Source organism: Gekko japonicus, unplaced genomic scaffold, assembly GCF_001447785.1.
Source record: "Gekko japonicus isolate JY-2015 unplaced genomic scaffold, Gekko_japonicus_V1.1 scaffold2137, whole genome shotgun sequence".
Taxonomy (NCBI): Eukaryota; Metazoa; Chordata; class Lepidosauria; order Squamata; family Gekkonidae; genus Gekko; species Gekko japonicus.
In genome coordinates this window covers 213,293-232,422 of record NW_015174903.1, presented here as the reverse complement: position 1 = coordinate 232,422, position 19,130 = coordinate 213,293, and the positions used below count along the sequence as shown (strand labels likewise).

At 52.7% G+C, this 19,130-nt stretch overlaps 1 protein-coding gene across 1 annotated transcript in view; it reads right to left on the bottom strand.

Moving 5' to 3' along the window:
• Positions 1-14,947: 14,947 nt before the first annotated feature.
• HINFP (histone H4 transcription factor) overlaps positions 14,948-19,130 on the bottom strand; it is a 15,909-nt gene continuing 11,726 nt past the window's right edge. Inside the window, exons 8-10 of the mRNA XM_015424998.1 lie at positions 18,390-18,528; positions 16,731-16,855; positions 14,948-15,543 (exon numbers count right to left, since the gene is read on the bottom strand). Of these exons, the coding sequence (XP_015280484.1) occupies positions 15,066-15,543; positions 16,731-16,855; positions 18,390-18,528 (742 nt within the window). The 3' untranslated portion in view covers positions 14,948-15,065. The remainder of the gene's footprint in view (positions 15,544-16,730; positions 16,856-18,389; positions 18,529-19,130) is intronic.

Below are 19,130 nucleotides of genomic sequence, written 5' to 3'. Positions count from 1 at the left end.
CTTCTCCGTTGTGGCCGATATCTGGTGGAGGGGGTCAGGGTAGGAGGAGCAGGAGGAGATTAGAGACTCCCTTCACTCAGAGCGGCTTACAATCTCCTTTCCCTTCCCCTCCCCACAACAGACACCCTGTGAGGCAGGCGGGGCTGCGAGAGCTCTTTCGAGTTGCAATTTCTTGCTTTTGAACTGCTAGGTTGGCAGGAGCTGGAACTAGAGATGGGAGCTCACTCCGTCACGCGGCACTCAGGTCTCAAACTGCCGAACTAAAGACCTTCCACAGTCTGCAGTTCAGCGTCTTAACCACTTGAGCCACCGCAGCTCCTATCTATACCTCATGGCTTCTAGTCACTGGGGCCGTGGTGGCTCAGAGGTTAAGACGCTGAACTGCAGCCTGGAAGGTCTTTAGTTCGGCAGTTTGAGACCTGAGTGCCGCGTGACGGAGTGAGCGCCCGTCTCTGGCCCCAGCTCCTGCCCACTTAGCAGTTCAAAAGCAAGAATTGCAAGTAGATCAATAGGTACCACTTCGGTGGGAAGGCAACAGCATCGCATGCACCTTGGCGTCTATTCATGCCAGTCACATGACCATGGAGACATCTTTGGACAGTGCTGGCTCTTCGGCTTGGAAACGGAGATGAGCACTGCCCCCTAGAGCCGAATTCAACTGGCTTTTGAGCAAGGGAAACCTTTACAATTTTTAATACCCACTGATGGACCTCTGCTCTATATATTTATCCAATTCCCTCTTGAAACCGTCCATGCTTGTAGCCACCACTACCTCCTGGGCCAGTGAATTCCGTGTGTTCATCACTCTTTGGGTGAAGAAGGATTTCCTTTTATCCGTTCTAGCCCAACCGCTCAGCAATTGTATTGAGTTCCCACGAGAGTTCTTGTATTGTCAGAAAGGGAGAAAAGGACTTCTTTCTCCACCTGCTCTGTCCCATGCATAATCTTCAACGTTCAACAAAGGACTCTCTGTCTGCTAACCTGCCTCCCAGACTGGTCTACCTGCCAAGATAAACTGGAAGAGCCATGTGAGTCCACCACGCCCAGCTATGCGGCAAGTTCTTGGGGGGGGGGGGGGTGCACCCGAGCCATTCACACTCCCGTCGGCACTGCGATACTTACGTAGGCAAGCCGGTTTGGGGGTCCAGCGCCCATTGGACTGGCAGACGCTCACGGGGTCTCCCACCAGCAAGAAGCCGGGCTTGCAGCTGTAGCGCACCACGGAGCCCACCCACCAGTCATTGCCGTAGACCAAGGAGTCGAGCCCGGCTTCAGGTCGCCCACAGTTCACTACGGGAAAAGGAGGAGTCAGAGCGGCAGTTTTTCCAGTGGGCTGGCATGGATCCCTTCAGGGAGAGAAATCCTTATCCGATGCTTCACATAATGAACAGTTGGCTTGTGGAACTCACTGCCATGAGGCACAGGGACCAGGGTGGCCAACCTCCAGGCGGGGCCTGGAGTGCCCCCAGAATCACAAGTTATCTCCAGCCTGCAGAGATCAGTCCCCCTGGAGGAAATGGCAGCTTCAGATGTTGGGCTCCATTTTACCACGCCCCTGCTGATCACCCTCCCCAGGTCTCCTGGAACGGGGATCCCCAGTTTTGCTGAGCCTGTGGGCACCTTTGGAATTCTGGGCACAACCTCAAAATGGCTGCCACGAGAGGCAAAACGTCAGGAAGTGATGTTACGCATAACTCTACTACAACAATCCGGGCAGAAGCTCTGTTTCGTAGGAAGCCTTTTGAAATGAACATAGGATTTAGGAAATGTTTCCTGGTATACACACAGCACACCTTCAGTCATACAGTGAAGATCTTTAAGCCTCCCGGCAGGGCTCTTTTTGTAGCAGGAACTCCTTTGCATATGAGGCGACACGCCCCTAAGGTAGCCAGTCCTCCAAGAGCTTACAGCAGCCCCTGTAAGAAGAGCTCTGTAAGCTCTTGGAGGATTGGCCACATCAGGGGTGTGTCGCCTAATCTGCAGAGGAGTTCCTGCTACAAAAAGAGCCGTCGCTGCCGAAGCAACTTTTTAAAAGATCTGCATAGCCAATAATATCTCCAGGGGTCAGCCGGGACCCCTAAGAGGCAGGAACCCCACCTGGCCACACCCACTTCCTAGAAACACTTGGCAGGTACCAAGAAAGGTGTGGGTGGGCCCATGGAGCCCAGGGGCGCCATGCTGGGGACGCCCTTCCTGGAAATTTCCTCCCTATAATTGGCAACCATACAGCTGTATGCCTTATGAGCTTTCCTGAGGCTGCTAGCTCCTAGAGACAGAATGCTATCCAGCAATGCTATTATATATAAGCTTAGGTTATAGCAAGATAAAATTTTGCCCAACTGCAAAACCTTGAATTAAATTATACAAACTCATTGGACTCAATTAGAATGATCAGGGACATTTCCCCATTTTATAAGACCATAAAAGAACTTGGCAGTCAATTCAATAATCTCCGAATCTCAAGAAGTACGGAGGTAGTGTAGCCTGCTTCCGTCCGGTTGGCATGCTACCTTGCTAAGGGGGACTTCCAGAAATTTCGCTCGAATGTCGTTTAGCAACGTAAAAGTACATGCTCAGCTGTTTCTATTTCTCTCTTATTGCATCTGCAATATCTAATTGCATAAGGGATTTTCTTATATCTCCCCTGAGCCGTGCTAGCATGTAAGCTCTGCACAATTGCGGTGATATCAGGGAGAAAAAAATATTGTGGTGGAGCACCAGAGAGTGGATAGGCCCATCTAACTGAGGAGCACCTACCGGAAGCAAGAGCTCTGAGCTCTTGCAGTTCTATATCAATAAGTCTCTGCTTAAGTAGAATAAAAACCTCCGGCTCTGTTAAAGTGACAAAATCGTTCAGATTAAAACCAATAGAATTAATTTTCTTTTCAATAGCCGAGAGCCAGGCAGAGGGATGGGAATCTTTCAACATATAGGCAACAAGGCTATTGTGAGTGCATCTAAAATGCAAACACGGCCAGAATCTAAAGGTGATGATCCACGCCTTTGTCTCCAACCTTCTCTGATTAAGCTCCAAACAAACGGCAGCGTAGGAGACGCACGAAGGAAACCCCAGAATTTCCCTCAGAAATTTGGACTGCAGTTGTTCAACTGCCTTGTTAAAGGCTGTAATCCAAATAGGGATACCATAGAGGAGCTTAGCAATAGTTTGGTGTACAAACACTTTGATAGCCGCTGGGACGTACTGATTGCCCTTAGTATAATAAAACTGCGTAGGTGCAAGCACACAGCAATTCGCCATTTTAATCAGCAATGCTATTTTGATGTGGGGAAACATGACAGGAATACAGGCCAATCTCAACTGCAGGGGTCATTTCAAGGGGGAACGAGCCGGAACGGCGTTCCGGGAGTAACAAGCCCAGGAGTGGGGAACCCAGGCGTGCTGGCATGTCTGCCCTTTGCTTTCTCAGCCAGCCCGCGGCACGCCTGCCCCCTTTTTTTTGAATAAACTATTTATTTAAAGGATATAACAATTTTAACAAAAAAATTTTTTTATCAACATTTCAAATATATCCATTTTCTAATTTTACTCCTTCCCTCCCCATCTGTATGGCTTCCCACAGTGCGATTTCCCTTTGTTACCCCATCTTTCCCTCTTTGTAAATTCCCTTTTTCCTTTGGTAACATTTTATCATATACATTTCAAATATACAGTTTGCTAAATTCCACTCTAATAGCTCTCAAACCCTATTAAGGTATTCTTAACATCCCATCTTTGTTCGGCACGCCTGCCCTTGATCAGGGGGCGTGGCACATGCAAATGAGTTATGCAAAGGAGCTCCTGCACCTCTTTTTCTACGAAATGACCCCTGCTCAACTGAGAAGGCTTTCGCTGACCAAGGACTGAAACAGAATCTGGTTTATTCCTATTTGAAAGAACGTGAAAACAAGGACAGAGGGAAGGGGCCCTCCCTGTCGTTTTGCCCTCAGCCACTGTTTTTCAGAGGTATACTGCCTCTGGACTGGGAGGCTCCGTTTTGCCATCATGCCAAGCAGCCACTGACAGGGCTATCTATCCCCCTCTGAATTTCTCTAATCCTTTGGAAAAAAGGATTATGGCTTTTAAATCCTCCGCCTTGCTTCATGCTCTTTCCTCTCCCAGACAGCACTGCTATGGAACTAAGCCAAGTCCTTCACAGTCTTTATTACCTTTCGTCCCGATTAACAACATAAAATCTTTTTTTTTTTGCATGGAGAGCGGGGAGCGATGCCGGTTGCAGCTTGCAGAGCAGACGCACGGCTGACGTAGCATTTGAACCCGGTTTTCCCAGATTCAGGTCTCGGCCCCGGCATCTGAAGCCACCCTTACCTCGACAGAATGACTTGTACCCGAGCCAGCAGCAGCTCCCGTTCCCGCACTGGCTTCTCTTCAGCTCTTTGTGCTTCCCTCTGCAGCCTCCTAAGCAGATCGGGGCCGTGCCCGACCAGTAAGTGTCCAAGTGTGCTGGAGGAAGCAGAATTTTTGCATTTAAAAAAAACCCCCAATGTTTATTTATTACACCCCACTGTAAAGGGTTCCAAAGCAGATTGCAACATATTACAGTTGAGTCTTGACCAGTGTTCCCTCTAAGATGAGCTAGTGTGAGCTAGCTCACTGTTTTTCAGCCTCCAGCTCACACATTCTCGCCTTCGCTCAGGAAGGACGGCTCCAGAGCAAAAATGTATGCAGTAGCCAAATCGCTCGCTCACAACTTTAATGCCAGGAGCTCACAAAGTAGATTTTTTGCTCACAAGACTCCACAGCTTAGAGGAAAGAAGAAGAAGAAGAAGAGATTGGATTTATACCCCACCCTTCACTACCCAAAGGTGTCTCAGAGCGGCTTACAACCTCCTTTCCCTTCCCCTCCCCACAACAGACACCCTGTGAGGTCGGTGGGGCTGAGAGAGTTCTTGACAGAAACTGCCCTTTTTCAAGAACAGCTCTAACAGAACGATGGCTTGCCCAAGGTCATCCAGCCAGGTACAAGTGGAGGAGTGGGGGAATCAAACCCAGTTCTCCCAGATTAGAGTCCGCACACTTAACCACGACACCAAACTGGCTCTCAGTTTGAATTGTTAGCTTCCTCGCTTGTATAAGGTTGCCAACTTTGAGTTGGAAAATTCCTGGAGATTTTAGGGGTGGAGCCTGGGGAGAGCAGGATTTGAGGAGAAGGAACTCAGTGGGGTACAATGCCATAGAACCTACCTAGGGTTGCCAGCCTCCAGGTGGGACCTGGGGATCCCCCAGAATTACAGCTCATTTCCAGACTACAGAGATCAGTTCCCTTGGAGAAAACGGCTGCTTTGAAGGGTGGGTTTAGGGTTGCCAAGTCTGGTTTGGAAAATACCTGGAGACTTTGGGGGTGGAGCCAGGAGAGGGCGGGGTTTGGGGAGGGGAGGGGCCTCAGCACAGTACAATGCCATTGAGTTCACCCTCCAAAGCAGAAATTTTCTCCAGGGGAGCTGATCTCTTTCAGCTGGGGATCAGTTGTAAAAGCGGGAGATCCCCAGGCCCCACCTGGAGGCTTGCAACCCTAGGTGGGTTCTAGGGCCCTGTACCCCACAGAGGTCCCTCTTCTCCCCAGTCTCCATCCTCATAGAGTTTCCTGACATCGATCTGGCAACCCTGCCCACCTATCCCCCACTGGTGGCCGCAGCTGACCTGGCAACCATAGGTCCACCCTCCAATTGCAGCCATTTTCTCCAGGGGGACTGACCTCTGTTGTCGGGAGATCAACCGTAATTCCAGGAGACTGTGCAAACCAAAGAGTTCGATCACAGCAGGGGTCATTTCGTAGAAAAAGAGCTAGGGGAACTCATTAGCATAACTCATTAGCATATGCCACACCCCCTGACATCAGGGGCCCGGCAGTGGACCTGCAAGGCCAGCGGGAGTGCGAGGAAGCCCCGCCAAGGCCCTCCCTGGCCCCAGGCAGGCAGGGGTGGGGAGAGGCGGGGAGGAAGCAACTTACCCTCCCTCTTCTCCTGCCTCCTCCTGGCTGAATGAGGGCTGGAAGTGGGGCAGCTGGAAGCAGGGGGTGGGGCTTCGTTATGTGCCCCGCCCCCCTGCACCTCACCCGGGGGAACTGCGTTCCCCCACGTCCCCCCCCCCGAAATGACCTCTGGATCACAGGATGGAAGTCGAAAGGAAGCAAACCACCGTGATGTGTAGTGCCAAAAGAAAAAAGGGTCCTTCACAGACTTGTGAGTTCGTTTTTCAGTATTCAGCAATTCAAATGCCATCAACACCCACGGACCATGCATATGACATCTCATTTCGTGTATATCTTGATCAAAGTGGGTAATGGATCGGATGAGTGTTACTAGGAGATGAGACTAGAGTGTTAACGTTATATAGGTATTTCAACGAAAGGTATACACGAAACACAATGTCATAGGCACGGTTCATTGGTGTTGATGGCGTTTGAATTGAGCCAGTTTGGTGTAGCGTTTGAATTGAATAGTGTAGCATTTGAATTGAGCCAGTTTGGTGTCGTGGTTAAGTGGGCGGACTCTAATCTGGGAGAACCGGGTTTGATTCCCCACTCCTCCACTTGCAGCTCCTGGATGACCTTGGGCAAGCCGTAGCTCTGATAAGAGCTGTCCTTGAAAAAGAGCAGTTTCTGTCAAGAGCTCTCTCAGCCCCACCTACCTCACAGGGTGTCTGTTGCGGGGAGGGGAAGGGAAAGGAGTTTGTAAGCCACTCTGAGGCTCCTTTGGGTAGTGAAGGGCCGGCTATAAATCCAATCTTCTCCTCCTCCTGCCCCCTTGGTATTGAGACCCAGTTTGGTGTCATGGTTAAGTGCCTGGACTCTAATCTGGGAGAACCGGGTTTGATTCCCCACTCCTCCACTTGCACCTGGCTGGATGACCTTGGGCAAGCCATAGTTCTGATAAGAGCTGTCCTTGAAAAAGAGCAGTTTCTGTCAAGAGCTCTCTCAGCCCCACCGACCTCACAGGGTGTCTGTTGTGGGAAGGGGAAGGGAAAAGAGTTTGTAAGCCGCTCTGAGACACCTTTGGGTAGTGAAGGGCGGGGTATAAATCCAATCTCTTCTTCTTCTTCTTCCAGTAAACTGAATACTGAAAAAAGAACTTACAGGTCTGTGAAGAACCCTTTTTTTGGGGGGCGCTATACATCACGGTCGTTTGCTCCCTTTCAACAACCCACCTGGGGATTGGCAATGCCCATAGCTCAGCTATTTCTCTGTAACCTGAAATTGTCTTTGCAATAGCTAACTTGAGAGAGGAGTGAGAGAGAGAGAGATGGATGCCAGGGTCCCTCAACAACCTCCCATCCTCTGACCTAAAAAGAAAACTAGGTCTCCTGATGCAGGTGACCCCGGATGACCCCTTCCCCCTCCCTCCGGAACTTACCTTCCGATTCCTCAGTTGAGAGGAACATGAACAAAGGTAGGAGGAAGACCCCCAGATGCATGGTGCCTCCAAGAGGGCTGGCAGCTTGAGGCTTCCGGGCCACACTCCCGGGGTGGTGGGGGGGAGAGGCCTGCAGCCCTTCTGCTTCCCCAGCACATGGGCTTTGCAGGGGATCCTCTTTCACCTCCGGCCACGGGCTTGGCCCGATCGGACCGCTTGCCCGAGGGGCCCGAGAGAGCCCACGGCCATGCTAGGCCCGGGGAAACGCAGCCCGGCTTCTCCTCGCTCTCTTTGCCCAGGCACTAAGCAGGGTGAAGAAAAGGATCAGGTGGGTGAGCCCAGGAGGGAAAGCTCCCATTAATCCTCCTCCAAACCACCTCTTTGCTCCTCCCTGCACAGATAATCCCTGGGCCAGGAAGTGATTAGGCTCTTCTTTCCCTCTTCTGGCACCCTTACTGGACCACCGGGGGCCCAGAGTCCGGCACGGCAGCCGAAGCCACTTCCCTCGACTCCCGCTCTGATTCTCAGCCAGCAGAACACGAGGACCGGCTAACGGACTTAGCGCCGTATGAAGCAGTGAAAGCGCAGCAGACAGATCACGGGGTTCTGATGCGGAAAGCGCAAGCCGAAGCAAGCCCGGCCACGCTCAGACCTGTCTGTTGTGGTACCCTACCCCACAGGGCGCTTGCGAGGCCCGAACAGTGCAAGATCTCTGCCTGGGCTTGTGGACATAAAGTGGGCTTCCTGATCCAAGAGTTGCCTTCGGCAGAAATCCAGTTCCTGGTTCGTGCGGACCCAATGCAGCCTCCGCTCTCCCTTTCCCGGCACTGCTGCGAGAGGTTGTGTCGCGGCGAACGGCAGGGACCGAACCCGGGACTCGCAAAGCAGGTGCTCCAAACCAGAGCTCCCCCACAGAACCGACCCTGCTTCGCTTCTGAGCTCTGGTGCAACTGGGCCACCCTGGGCCTCTAATAGTGAGGGACAGTGTGGTCAAGTTGCAGACGACTGACGGTGGCCCTGTTGTGTTCTAATCGTGAGGGAAAGTGTGGTCAAGTTGCAGACGACTGACGGTGGCCCTGTTGTGTTCTAATAGTGAGGGACAGTGTGGTCAAGTTGCAGACGATTGACGGTGGCCCTGTTGTCTTTTCAAGGCAAAAGACGTTCAAGAGGTGGTCTGCCATGGCCTGCCTCTGCACAGCAACCCAAGACTTCCTTGGTGGTCTCCCATCCAAGTAATAACCAGGGCCGACCCTGCTTAGCTTCTGAGATCTGACCAGGCTGGTCTGGGCTCCCAGGATGCTGCTGTACCGCTACCTGTGCAGCAGAATCAGGTGACAGAATGGGCTACACTCCGCCAGAGTGCAGGTGGAAGGGCTGTGTTTTTAATGCTTCCTCAAAAGGCCGCGGAGGCTCAGAGGTTAAGACGCTGAAGCTGCAGACCGGAAGGTCTGTAGTTCGGCTGTTCGAGACCCTTCGAGTGCCGCGTGACGGAGCGAGCTCCTGTCTCTGGCCCTAGCTCCTGCCAACCTAGCAGCTTGAAAGCAAGAAATTGCAAGTAGATAAATATCACTTCGGTGGGAAGGTAACAGCGTTCCGTGCGCCTTGGCGTCTAGTCATGCCGGCCACATGACCATGGAAACGTCAACGGACAGCGCTGGCTCTTCGGCTTGGAAACGGAGATGAGCGCCGCAACCCTAGAGTCAGATTCGAATGGCTTTTGAGCAAGAGAGTTTGACAAGACAAAAAGTTGCTGTACAAGTTCAGATTCTTATGCATAACAATAGATTTAATATATGTTCTTTTGTTTCAATAGCTGAACATCCGGAGACCGAAGTCCCAGCACGAACGAGACGAACTTGCTCGAGATTTTAACTGTCCGTTTCGACCAAAGTCTTTGTCACATCTCCTATCAAAGATACAAAGTTCAATGACTAAGGGATAACAGTTCCAGAGCAACAATAACACCCCTTTCCAATAAAAATATTATTTAAGAACATAAGAACATAAGAGATGCCAATGTTGGATCAGGCCAAAGGCCCATCCAGTCCAACACTCTGTATCCCACAGTGGCCAGAAATACCAGTGCCATCAGGAGGTCCACCAGTGGGGCCAGGACATTAGAAGCCCTCCCACTGTTGACCCCCCCCCAAGCACCAAGATGACAGAGCATCACTTGCCCCAGAGTCCCTATCTATACCTTGTGGCTAATAGCCACTGATGGACCTCTGCTCCATATGCTTATCTAATTCCCTTTTGAAGCCGTCCATGCTTGTAGCTGCCACCACTTCCTGTGGCAGTGAATTCCAAGTGTTAATCACTCTTTGGGTGAAGAAGTACTTCCTTTTATCCGTTCTAACCCGACCGCTCAGCAATTTCATGGAGTGCCCACGGGTTCTTGTATTGTGAGAAAGGGAGAAAAGTACCTCTTTCTCTACCTGCTCTTTCCCATGCATAATCTTATAAACCTCAATCATGTCACCCCTCAGTCGTCGTTTCTCCAAGCTAAAGAGCCCTAAGCGCCTTAACCGTTCCTCATAGGGAAAGTGTTCCAACCCTTTTATCATTCGAGTTGCTCTTTTCTGCACTTTTTCCAAAGCTATAATATCCTTTTTAAGGTGTGGTGACCAGAATTGCACACAGTATTCCAGATGAGGTCGCACCATTGATTTATATAGCGGCATTATGATATTGGCTGATCTGTTTACAATACCCTTCCTAATAATCCCCAGCATAGCATTGGCCTTCTTTATTGCAGTCACACACTGTCTCGACATTTTCAGTGAGTTATCTACTACAACTCCAAGATCTCTCTCTTGATCTGTCTCTGCCAGTTCAGACCCCATCAACGTGTATTTATAGTTAGGATTTTTGGCTCCAATGTGCATCACCTTGCACTTGGCCACATTGAACCCCATTTGCCATGTTGACGCCCACTCGCCCATCTTTGACAGATCCCTTTGGAGTGCCTCACAATCCTCACTGGTTTTCACCACCCTGAACAACTTCGTATCATCCGCAAATTTAGCCACTTCACTGCTTACTCCCAACTCCAAATCATTAATGAACAAGTTAAAAAGCAGTGGACCAAGTACTGATCCCTGTGGTACCCCACTGCTTACACCCCTCCACTGGGAGAACTGCCCATTTATACTCACTCTCTGTTTTCTATTAATTAGCCAGTTTTTGATCCATAAAAGGACTTGTCCTTTTATCCCATGATTTTTGAGCTTGCTTAGGAGCCTTTGATGAGGAACTTTATCAAAAGCTTTCTGGAAGTCAAGGTAAACAATATCTATTGGATCCCCCTTGTCCACATGTTTGTTCACCCCCTCAAAGAACATTAACAGGTTAGTGAGACAAGATCTTCCCTTACAGAACCCATGTTGAGTTTGTAGTCCTTTCTTCTGTTCACAAAGTCCAACAATAAGAATATCAATTCTATAAATACAAAATATCATAACATCTATAATTATAAAAATTCAAGTGTTATGCATAAGAATCTGAACTTGTACAGCAACTTTTTGTCTTGTCAAATTCTCTAGAGCTGCTGGGTCCTTGTTGGTTTTTCTTTTGAGCAAGAGAGACCTTTAACTTTACAATGTTAAAAACCCCTTGCTTGTAAAAAGGTAGCATATCAGGGAGAGAAGGTCCAGCGTCACCTCTCAGAGGGGGTGCTGTAAAGTAGGTAAACTCCTCCTCTGCAGACTGATGTGGGTCAATCCGTTCTGCCACCACCTTACTCCCTCATACTACCATATGTGGACTACACCCGAGACAAGTACCTTGAACCCATGGACACAGGGAAGGCCCTTATGCTACGCCAGGCCATTGGTCTGTTGATGGCAGTCTTGGTGTCGTGGTTAAGTGCACGGACTCTAATCTGGGAGAACTGGGTTTGATTCCCCCACTCCTCCGCTTGCAAGAGAGCCAGTTTGGTGTAGTGGTTAAGTGTGCGGACTCTAATCTTGGGAGAACCGGGCTTGATTCCCCCACTCTTCCACTTGCACCTGCTGATGTGACCTTGGGTCAGTCACAAGCTCTGGCACAGCTGTCCTTGAAAACGAGCAGTTTCTGTCAGAGCTCTCTCAGCCCCACCCGCCTCACAGGGTGTCTGTTGTGGGGAGGGGAAGGGAAAGGAGATCGTAAGCCGCTCTGAGACTCTAAGAGAAGGGTGGGGTATAAATCCAATCTCTTCTCCTTCTTGCACCTGGCTGGATGACCTTGGGCAAGCCATAGTTCTGGCACAGCTGTCCTTGAAAAAGAGCAGTTTCTGTCAGAGCTCTCTCAGCCCCACCTGCCTCCCAGGGTGTCTGTTGTGGGGAGGGGGAGGGAAAGGAGTTTGTAAGCCGCTCTGAGACACCTTTGGGTAGTGAAGGGCGGGGTATAAATCCAATCTCTTCTCTTCTTCTTCTCTTCTTGTCTACTACTCTGACCGGCAGCTGCTCTCCAGGGTTCCTGGCAGATGAGCCTCTTTCACATCACCTAGTACCTGGTCCTTTTACCTAGGAATACCGGGGATTGAACATGGTGTCCCTGTAGTGTCACTGTCTGCATGCAAAGCGTCACCTTTGAGCTGCATGAAGAAGAGGAGATTGGATTTATACCCCGCCCTTCACTCGGAGTCCCAGAGCGGCTTACAATCTCCTCTCCCTTCCCCACAACAGACACCCCGTGAGGTGGGTGGGGCCGAGAGAGCTCTGAAAGAACTGTGACTGACCCAAGGCCACCAAGCTGGCTTGATGTGGAGGAGTGGGGAATCAAACCCCATTCTCCAGATTAGAGTCCGCCGCTCTTAACAACTACACCAAACCATGCTGGTACAGAATCCAAGATACAGAATCCAAACCGTGCTGTGTTGCAAGGAAGAAAAGGTGCAGGGACAAAGGCGTAACCAGTGAAACCTGGTGCTACCAATGCTCCCTCTAAGCTGTGGAGTCTTGTGAGCAGAAATTCTACTTTGTGAGCGACTGGCATTAAAGTTGTGCGTGAGCGATTGGGCTGCTGCATAAATGAGTTCGCTCTGGAGCCCTCCTTCCTGAGCTAAGGCAAGAATGTGTGAGCCGGAGGCTAAAAACCAGTGAGCTAGCTCACACTAACTCAGCTTAGAGGGAATATTGGGTGCCACCCATAGCATCAAAGTTAGAAGCAGGCAGGGGTCATTTCGTAGAGAAAGAGGTGCAGGAGCTCATTAGCATAACTCATTTGCATATGCCACACCCCCTGACATCACCAGAAGTGTGTCAGAAGGCAACACCCACCGCTCAGGCTCCACTGGACTGTTTTGGATTGCTGGCTATTGGGGGGGGCCGTGCAGATCTGTCCTCGCAGAGGAGGGAGAGTTTGTACCGGAATAAAACTTGGTCTTAAAGGTGCCACTGGACTGTTAGGGGTCGGGGGGGCTCTGCAACTTACCTGGCTGCTTCTTGCTCTGACTGAGGGCTGCTGGGAGCAGGGGGCGGGGCTTGTTGCATGTGCCCGCCCCCCTGGGCTCTTTACTGCGGGAGCTCCGCTCCTGTGCGCTCCTCCAGGAAATTACCCCTGGAAGCAGGCAGGATCTTGTCTCTGACCTCACACTGGGTAGAAGGGCCTCTTACTTCCAAGAGCCTCTGAAGTTCACTGCGACATCTGTCCTGCCTCAGAATTTCTGGCTGAGGGAGGGGCAGAGGTGACAGTGACCACAAATAACAGGGAAGGGCTCTGGCACGAAGCATTTGCTTGCCATGCAGGAGGTCCCAGGTTCAATCCCCGGCATCTCCACAGCAGGCAACGTGAATGACTTTTCTCAACCCAAGACCCTGGACAGCAGCTGCCAGTCTGAGCAGGCAACGCCCTTGATGGACCGATGGTCTGATTCAGGATAAGGTTGCTTCAATACCTCCAGCTGGCGGCCCGGGCCTTCCAAGTCCTGCAGAGCCCCAAATGAGGGTTTGCAGAGCAAATACCTCCAGGTGGCACACAAGAAAGGCAGCCACTTGCGGCAATAGAAAGCTCCCCCCCCAACCCCCCCCCCAGCCCTTCTGCCCCTAACATCCCCTTGTTTTATCTGACAAAGGGAGCTCTAACTCTCAAAAGCTTATATACCCTAGAAATCTTGCTGGTCTTCAGAAGAAGAGGAGATTGGATTTATACCCTGCCCTTCACTACACAAGGGAGCCTCAGAGCGGCTTACAAACTCCTTCCCTTCCCCTCCCCACCACAGACACGGCTGTGAGGTAGGTGGGGGGCTGAGAGAGCTCTGACAGAAACTGCTCTTTTTCAAGAACAGCTCTTATCAGAACTATGGCTTGCCCAAGGTCATCCAGCCAGGTGCAAGTGGAGGAGTGGGGAATCAAACCCGGTTCCCCCAGATTAGAGTCCGCGCACTTAAGTGCTACGCCAGACTGGTTACTGGCTACCAAAGGTGCTACTGGGTTCGAATCTTGCTACCCAAGCAGAAATCCTTTCCCAGCTACGACAGACTCTGTGTGACTAATCCCCCCCACCCCAGGGGAATGAACTGGGGTGCTGCAGTCAGTGTTCCCTCTAAGCTGAGTTAGTGTGAGCTAGCTCACAGTTCTTTAGCCTCCGGAGCCTCTGGAGCCATCCTTCGCTCAGGCAGGATGGCTCCAGAGCAAACGAATTTATGCAGTCGCCAAATGGCTCGCTCACAGCTTCAATGCCAGTCGCTCACCAAGCGTAATTTTTGCTCACAAGACTCCACGGCTTAGAGGGAGCGTTGGTGCGGCTCCATCCCATTCAACACCCTGCCTCCAGCAGTGACGGCCTTTGATTGCGATTTGACGATCCGGCTGGATCGTGTGACTGTCCAGTACAAACTGCAGCAACCACCACCTCCAGCAAGGGCTGGCAGTTGAATTTTTATTACTTCTGCTGGAACACAAACACTGCAAGCCGAGAGTCGGAGCCCAGCCTGGGGAGAAGGTAATGTGGTGAGAATGAAGTCTCTGGACTTCCCACGCTGCCCAAATCCAACAATTAGCCACAATTACATCGTGTGGAAACAGCTCCTTCATTACTGAGCAACTCCTGTGCTGCAAAGACGATGGGGGAAAGGGCCGACTCCGAGGAAGACGGGAGGGACACAAGAACTGGGAAGCGGCAGCTGGGAAGGACGTCCTCGGAGAGTCCTAGCCGTACGGCAAGACGGGGACGGAAGAGCCAACAGAATAGCACGTGGGGGGCCTTGCCGGAGATGTTCAAATGCAGCACGGTCACGTGGAGACCCGGTCAGGGGTTCCTGCCTTGGCAAATTATTTCAGGCTGGAGATAAACTGAAGGACAAAAGAGTATTCCAGGGAATGTAGGGGGCGGGGGCGGAGACGATTGCCTCTTGGCTTCAAAAAACCAGCCCCAGTTTCTTGCATTCCCGGAACTGGATCAGGACGCCGTGCCCCAGGCACAAGAGCCAGTGAGCGACGGAAGACCCGGTTCCCGGCACCCTTCGCACTGGCCAGCTTAGCAGCCGGCTTCCCTCTTCCTCTGCGAGACTGGCCAGCGGCAGAGCCTGACAACTGAGCGCAGAACGGAGTGCCCCCCCCCCCCCGCTTTCCCCAGGTAGCACCAATGGCCTGCGCTGGTCGGAACGTGCATTCAAGCACACGGAGGCGACACGTAGTGTTTGCGACCCGGGACCGCCCCTGGGGGAAGAGGGGCAAAAAGAGGCCCAGAGCCCCATACGGGGACCACCCGGAGCGTCAGACAATCTGGATGCCCAGTTCCTCCGCTGTCTTCTGCAGCCGATCCATGACGTTCTCCTCGGGCTCGGCGGCAAACCCGTCCGGCACAGCCGCTTGGCCCTCCGAGGGCGCGTTGGCCATCACGTAGTACACCGTTTCGCTCTCCCCCCGCTCGTTGGTCCTGCTCACGATGCGGATGATGGGGCTGGAAGGCGTGCCGGCGGGCTCTTGCGCGGGGGGCGTGCCGGCCTCGTGCTCGGAGGGGCGCTGGGGGCCCGTGGGCGCCTGCGAGTCCGCCTCGGCGGGCTCCTCCGCGGGGGGCTCCAGGATGATGCCCTGCAGGCTGCCCTCGGCCCCCGCCAGCACCATGCACTGGGCCGTGTCGTCGAGCGCCTCGCCCTGCTTCTCCCGGTCCTTCAGCAGCTGCTCCGTCAGCTCCACGCTCTCGTAGCGCACCAGCTGCAGACGCATGTAGCCGTCCTCGTGCTCCTTGTACCTGGGTGTGAATCGCAGAGGAAGGAGTTACTGGGGCGGGAGAGAGACAAAGTCAAGAGGGCAGCTGCCGCCGAGGCCCCGCTCTACGCTGCCGGCAAACACCGGCAGGCCACGGCGGAACCTAAGCATCGGGCAACGGGAGCTGCTGGCAGATAGAGAAACAGCCCATTTTTAAAATGCCTGAGATGGGGAAACATATTGTGAGCTGGGAGGCATATTTACAAATGTTTCCAGAGAAATCTCCCTGCAAAGAAGAAGAGAAGAGAAAAAGAAGAAGAGACGAGAAGGAGAGGTTGGATTTATACCCCAACCTTCACTCGGAGTCTCAGAGCAGCTTACAAACGCCTTCCCCTTCCCCTCCCCACAACAGACGCCCTGCGAGGTGGGTGGGGGCTGAGAGAGCTCTCCTGAGAACTGTCCTTGAGAGAACAGCTCTGACAGAACCATGGCTTGCCCAAGGTCATCCAGCAGCTGTGAGTGGAGGAGTGGGGAATCAAACCCGGTTCTCCCAGATTAAAGTCCGCGCACTTAACCACTACGCCAAACTGGGAGAAGGTGCTTTAGGGTCCTGTACGCGGTCTCGCAGGGAAACAACTGGCCATTCCACCTGAACTACTATAACAGGAAATGCTTCAAACGTCTGTCAAAGAGAGCGTGCAAAGGCTTTTCAATGCCAGAGTAGAACTACCCAACTGCACCACCTGGTGGTGGTCTGGAGTCCTGCAAGGCAGCCCAGGGCAGGTGAATTTGAGAGAACGGCTGCAGTTCTGGACTCCTCTTCCAAAACTCAGAGTCTGCAGGGTCGCTGAGGCTGCAGCAAGGAGCCAGAAAGTGCCTTTATCTTAAAAACTGTGAGCTTAGACCAAAGGAGGGGACAAGGCACGCCTCAAGATCGTCCGACAAAGGAGCTTTGACTCTCGAAAATTGATGCCCTGGAAATCTTGTGGGTCTCTAAGATGCTACTGGATCCAAATCTGACTGTTCTACTCCAGACCAACACAGAGACCCTCTGAAACCATCATCAGGACCGACTCATTAAGCACCGCCCCCGGGACTCCAGCAACCACGGCTGCCGTCATTGGTCACCTAGGCTCCAACAGGCTGGGGGAGTGGCAGGCAGAGGGGCAGCCCACCTCTTCTCCGATCCGGGTCCTCGTTGCTCACTCGCCCTGGGCAAGGCCCACCTACCTGAAGCGAGGATGGCCAGACGGCCATTTGAACTGGTGCTTCTTCCTGAGGTGCACGGTGAGGTTATTCCCACGGGTGAAGCACTTGTCGCAGACGTGGCATTTGTAGCGGGGCTCCAAGTCGCCCTGGAGGAATGCAGAAAGAGGACGCAGTGGCATCGCCGACGGGGCCAAAGGTCGGTCTGCACAGCTTCGCTTTACAGAACACACTTTCTGATCAGGGTACTGGGGGTTCTTTCATGCAGGAAGTGGCCTTCTGCTGAATCAGACCACCAGTGTTGTCTGATCAGACCGGCGGCAGCTCTTCAGGGTCTCTTTCAACTGGAGAAGCCAGGATTGAACCTGGGACCTTCTGCATGCCAAGAGGAGGCTCTGCCACTGAGCCATTTCCCCCACCCCCCACCTACCGCTCCTTGCAAAGAAAGAAGATTCTGAAATTCAGCATCTTGCGAATCATAAGAACATAAGAGGAGCCAATGTTGCATCAGGCCAATGGCCCCTCCAGTCCAACACTCTGTCACACAGTGGCCAAAAATACCAGGTGCCCTCAGGAGGTCCAGCAGTGGGGCCGGGACACTAGAAGCCCTCCCACTGTTGCCCCCCCCCCCAAGCACCAAGAATACAGAGCATCCCTTGCCCCAGAACAAGAGTTCCTATCTATACCTTGTGGCTAAGAGCCACTGATGGACCTCTGCTCCATATGCTTATCCAAATCCCTCTTATAAGAACATAAGAGAAGCCAATGTTGGCTCAGGCCAATGGCCCCTCCAGTCCAACACTCTGTCACACAGTGGCCAAAAATACCAGGTGCCCTCAGGAGGTCCAGCAGTGGGGCCGGGACACTAGAAGCCCTCCCACTGTTGCCCCCCCCAAGCACCAAGAATACAGAGCATCACTTGCCCCAGAGTCCCTATCCATACCTTGTGGCTAATAGCCACAGATGGACCTCTGCTCCATATGCTTATCTAATTCCCTCTTATAAGAACATAAGAGAAGCCAATGTTGGCTCAGGCCAATGGCCCCTCCAGTCCAACACTCTGTCACACAGTGGCCAAAAATACCAGGTGCCCTCAGGAGGTCCAGCAGTGGGACCGGGACACTAGAAGCCCTCCCACTGTTGCCCCCCCTCCTGAAACCGTCCATGCTTGTAGCTGCCACCACTTCCTGTGGCAGTGGGTGAAGGAGGACTTCCTTTTATCTGTTCTAACCCGACTGCTCAGCAATTTCATTGAGTGCCCACGAGCACTTGAGTTTGTTTTTTTTAAAAAACAAGACTATAGCCCTTAGGAAAATATAGAAATATCTGGTAAAATCTCTCCAGACAGCAGAAGGGGTAAGACGGACTACCGAAAAGGAAGCATATCAGTGCCTAACATAGTATTTTTATCTCTCCTAGCGGTATTTTCAGGTTTGCAACAGGCAAATTACATGGAGCGGATTTCGATCTCCTGATCTCAACAAGCCGATGTCCTTTTGATGGAAAACAGGGGGAATTCCTCTTCCGCTCTAACTATACCCGAGCCATTCAGGATTATCCTGCAGGAATTCTGCAAATATTCTCCTAACTCCCACCCTTCGCACACGGGTCACTGAGGCCCCCCCCTTGGGAAATCCGCAAGGAAGCAGCCTCCCCCGGGGGGGCCCGGCGGCTCCTTCTCACCTCGTGAACTTTCCTGTAGTGCAGTTTGATGGAGCAGAGGGAGCGGGCGCTGAAGCTGCAGGCCTCAAATTCGCATCGGTAGGCCGGCTCTTTGCTGTGCGTGTCCAAGTGCTTCCGGAGGTCAATGAGGTTCTTGCAGCTGGAAGGAGAGAAAGGCAGGGAAGGAATCGCAGAGTCCCGGCACGGGAGGGAGAAGGAGCGCTTCAAGGGACGAGGGCAGCCAGAAGCACTGAGGGACACGTGCAGGTGTTCGCCAGCTCACACCTGTGATAACGTCACGGGCATCGTTTCTGACTGCGGGAGCGGTCAGGTTTTCCAGGAAGAGCAGAGGTCATTTCGGGGGGGATCGCAGTTCCCCCGGGTGAGGTACGGGGGGGCGGGTCACATGACGAAGCCCCGCCCCCTGCTTCCAGCCTCCCCGCTTCCAGCCCTCATTCAGCCAGGAGGAGGCAGGAGAAGAGGGAAGGTAAGTTGCTTCCTCCCTGCCATCTCTCCACCCCACCCCTGCCTGCCTGGGGCCAGGGAGGGCCTTGGCGGGGCTTCCTTGCACTCCCGCCGGCCTTGCAGGTCCACCGCCGGGCCCCTCATGGGGCTCGGCAGTGGAGCTGCAAGGCCAGCGGCGGCCGGGACCGGTGGGGGGGGGGTGGGTGGCCTTATGACCCACTTTGGGTGATGTCAGGGGGTGTGGCCTTATGACACACTTCCAGTGATGTCAGGGGGTGTGGCATATGCTAATGAGTT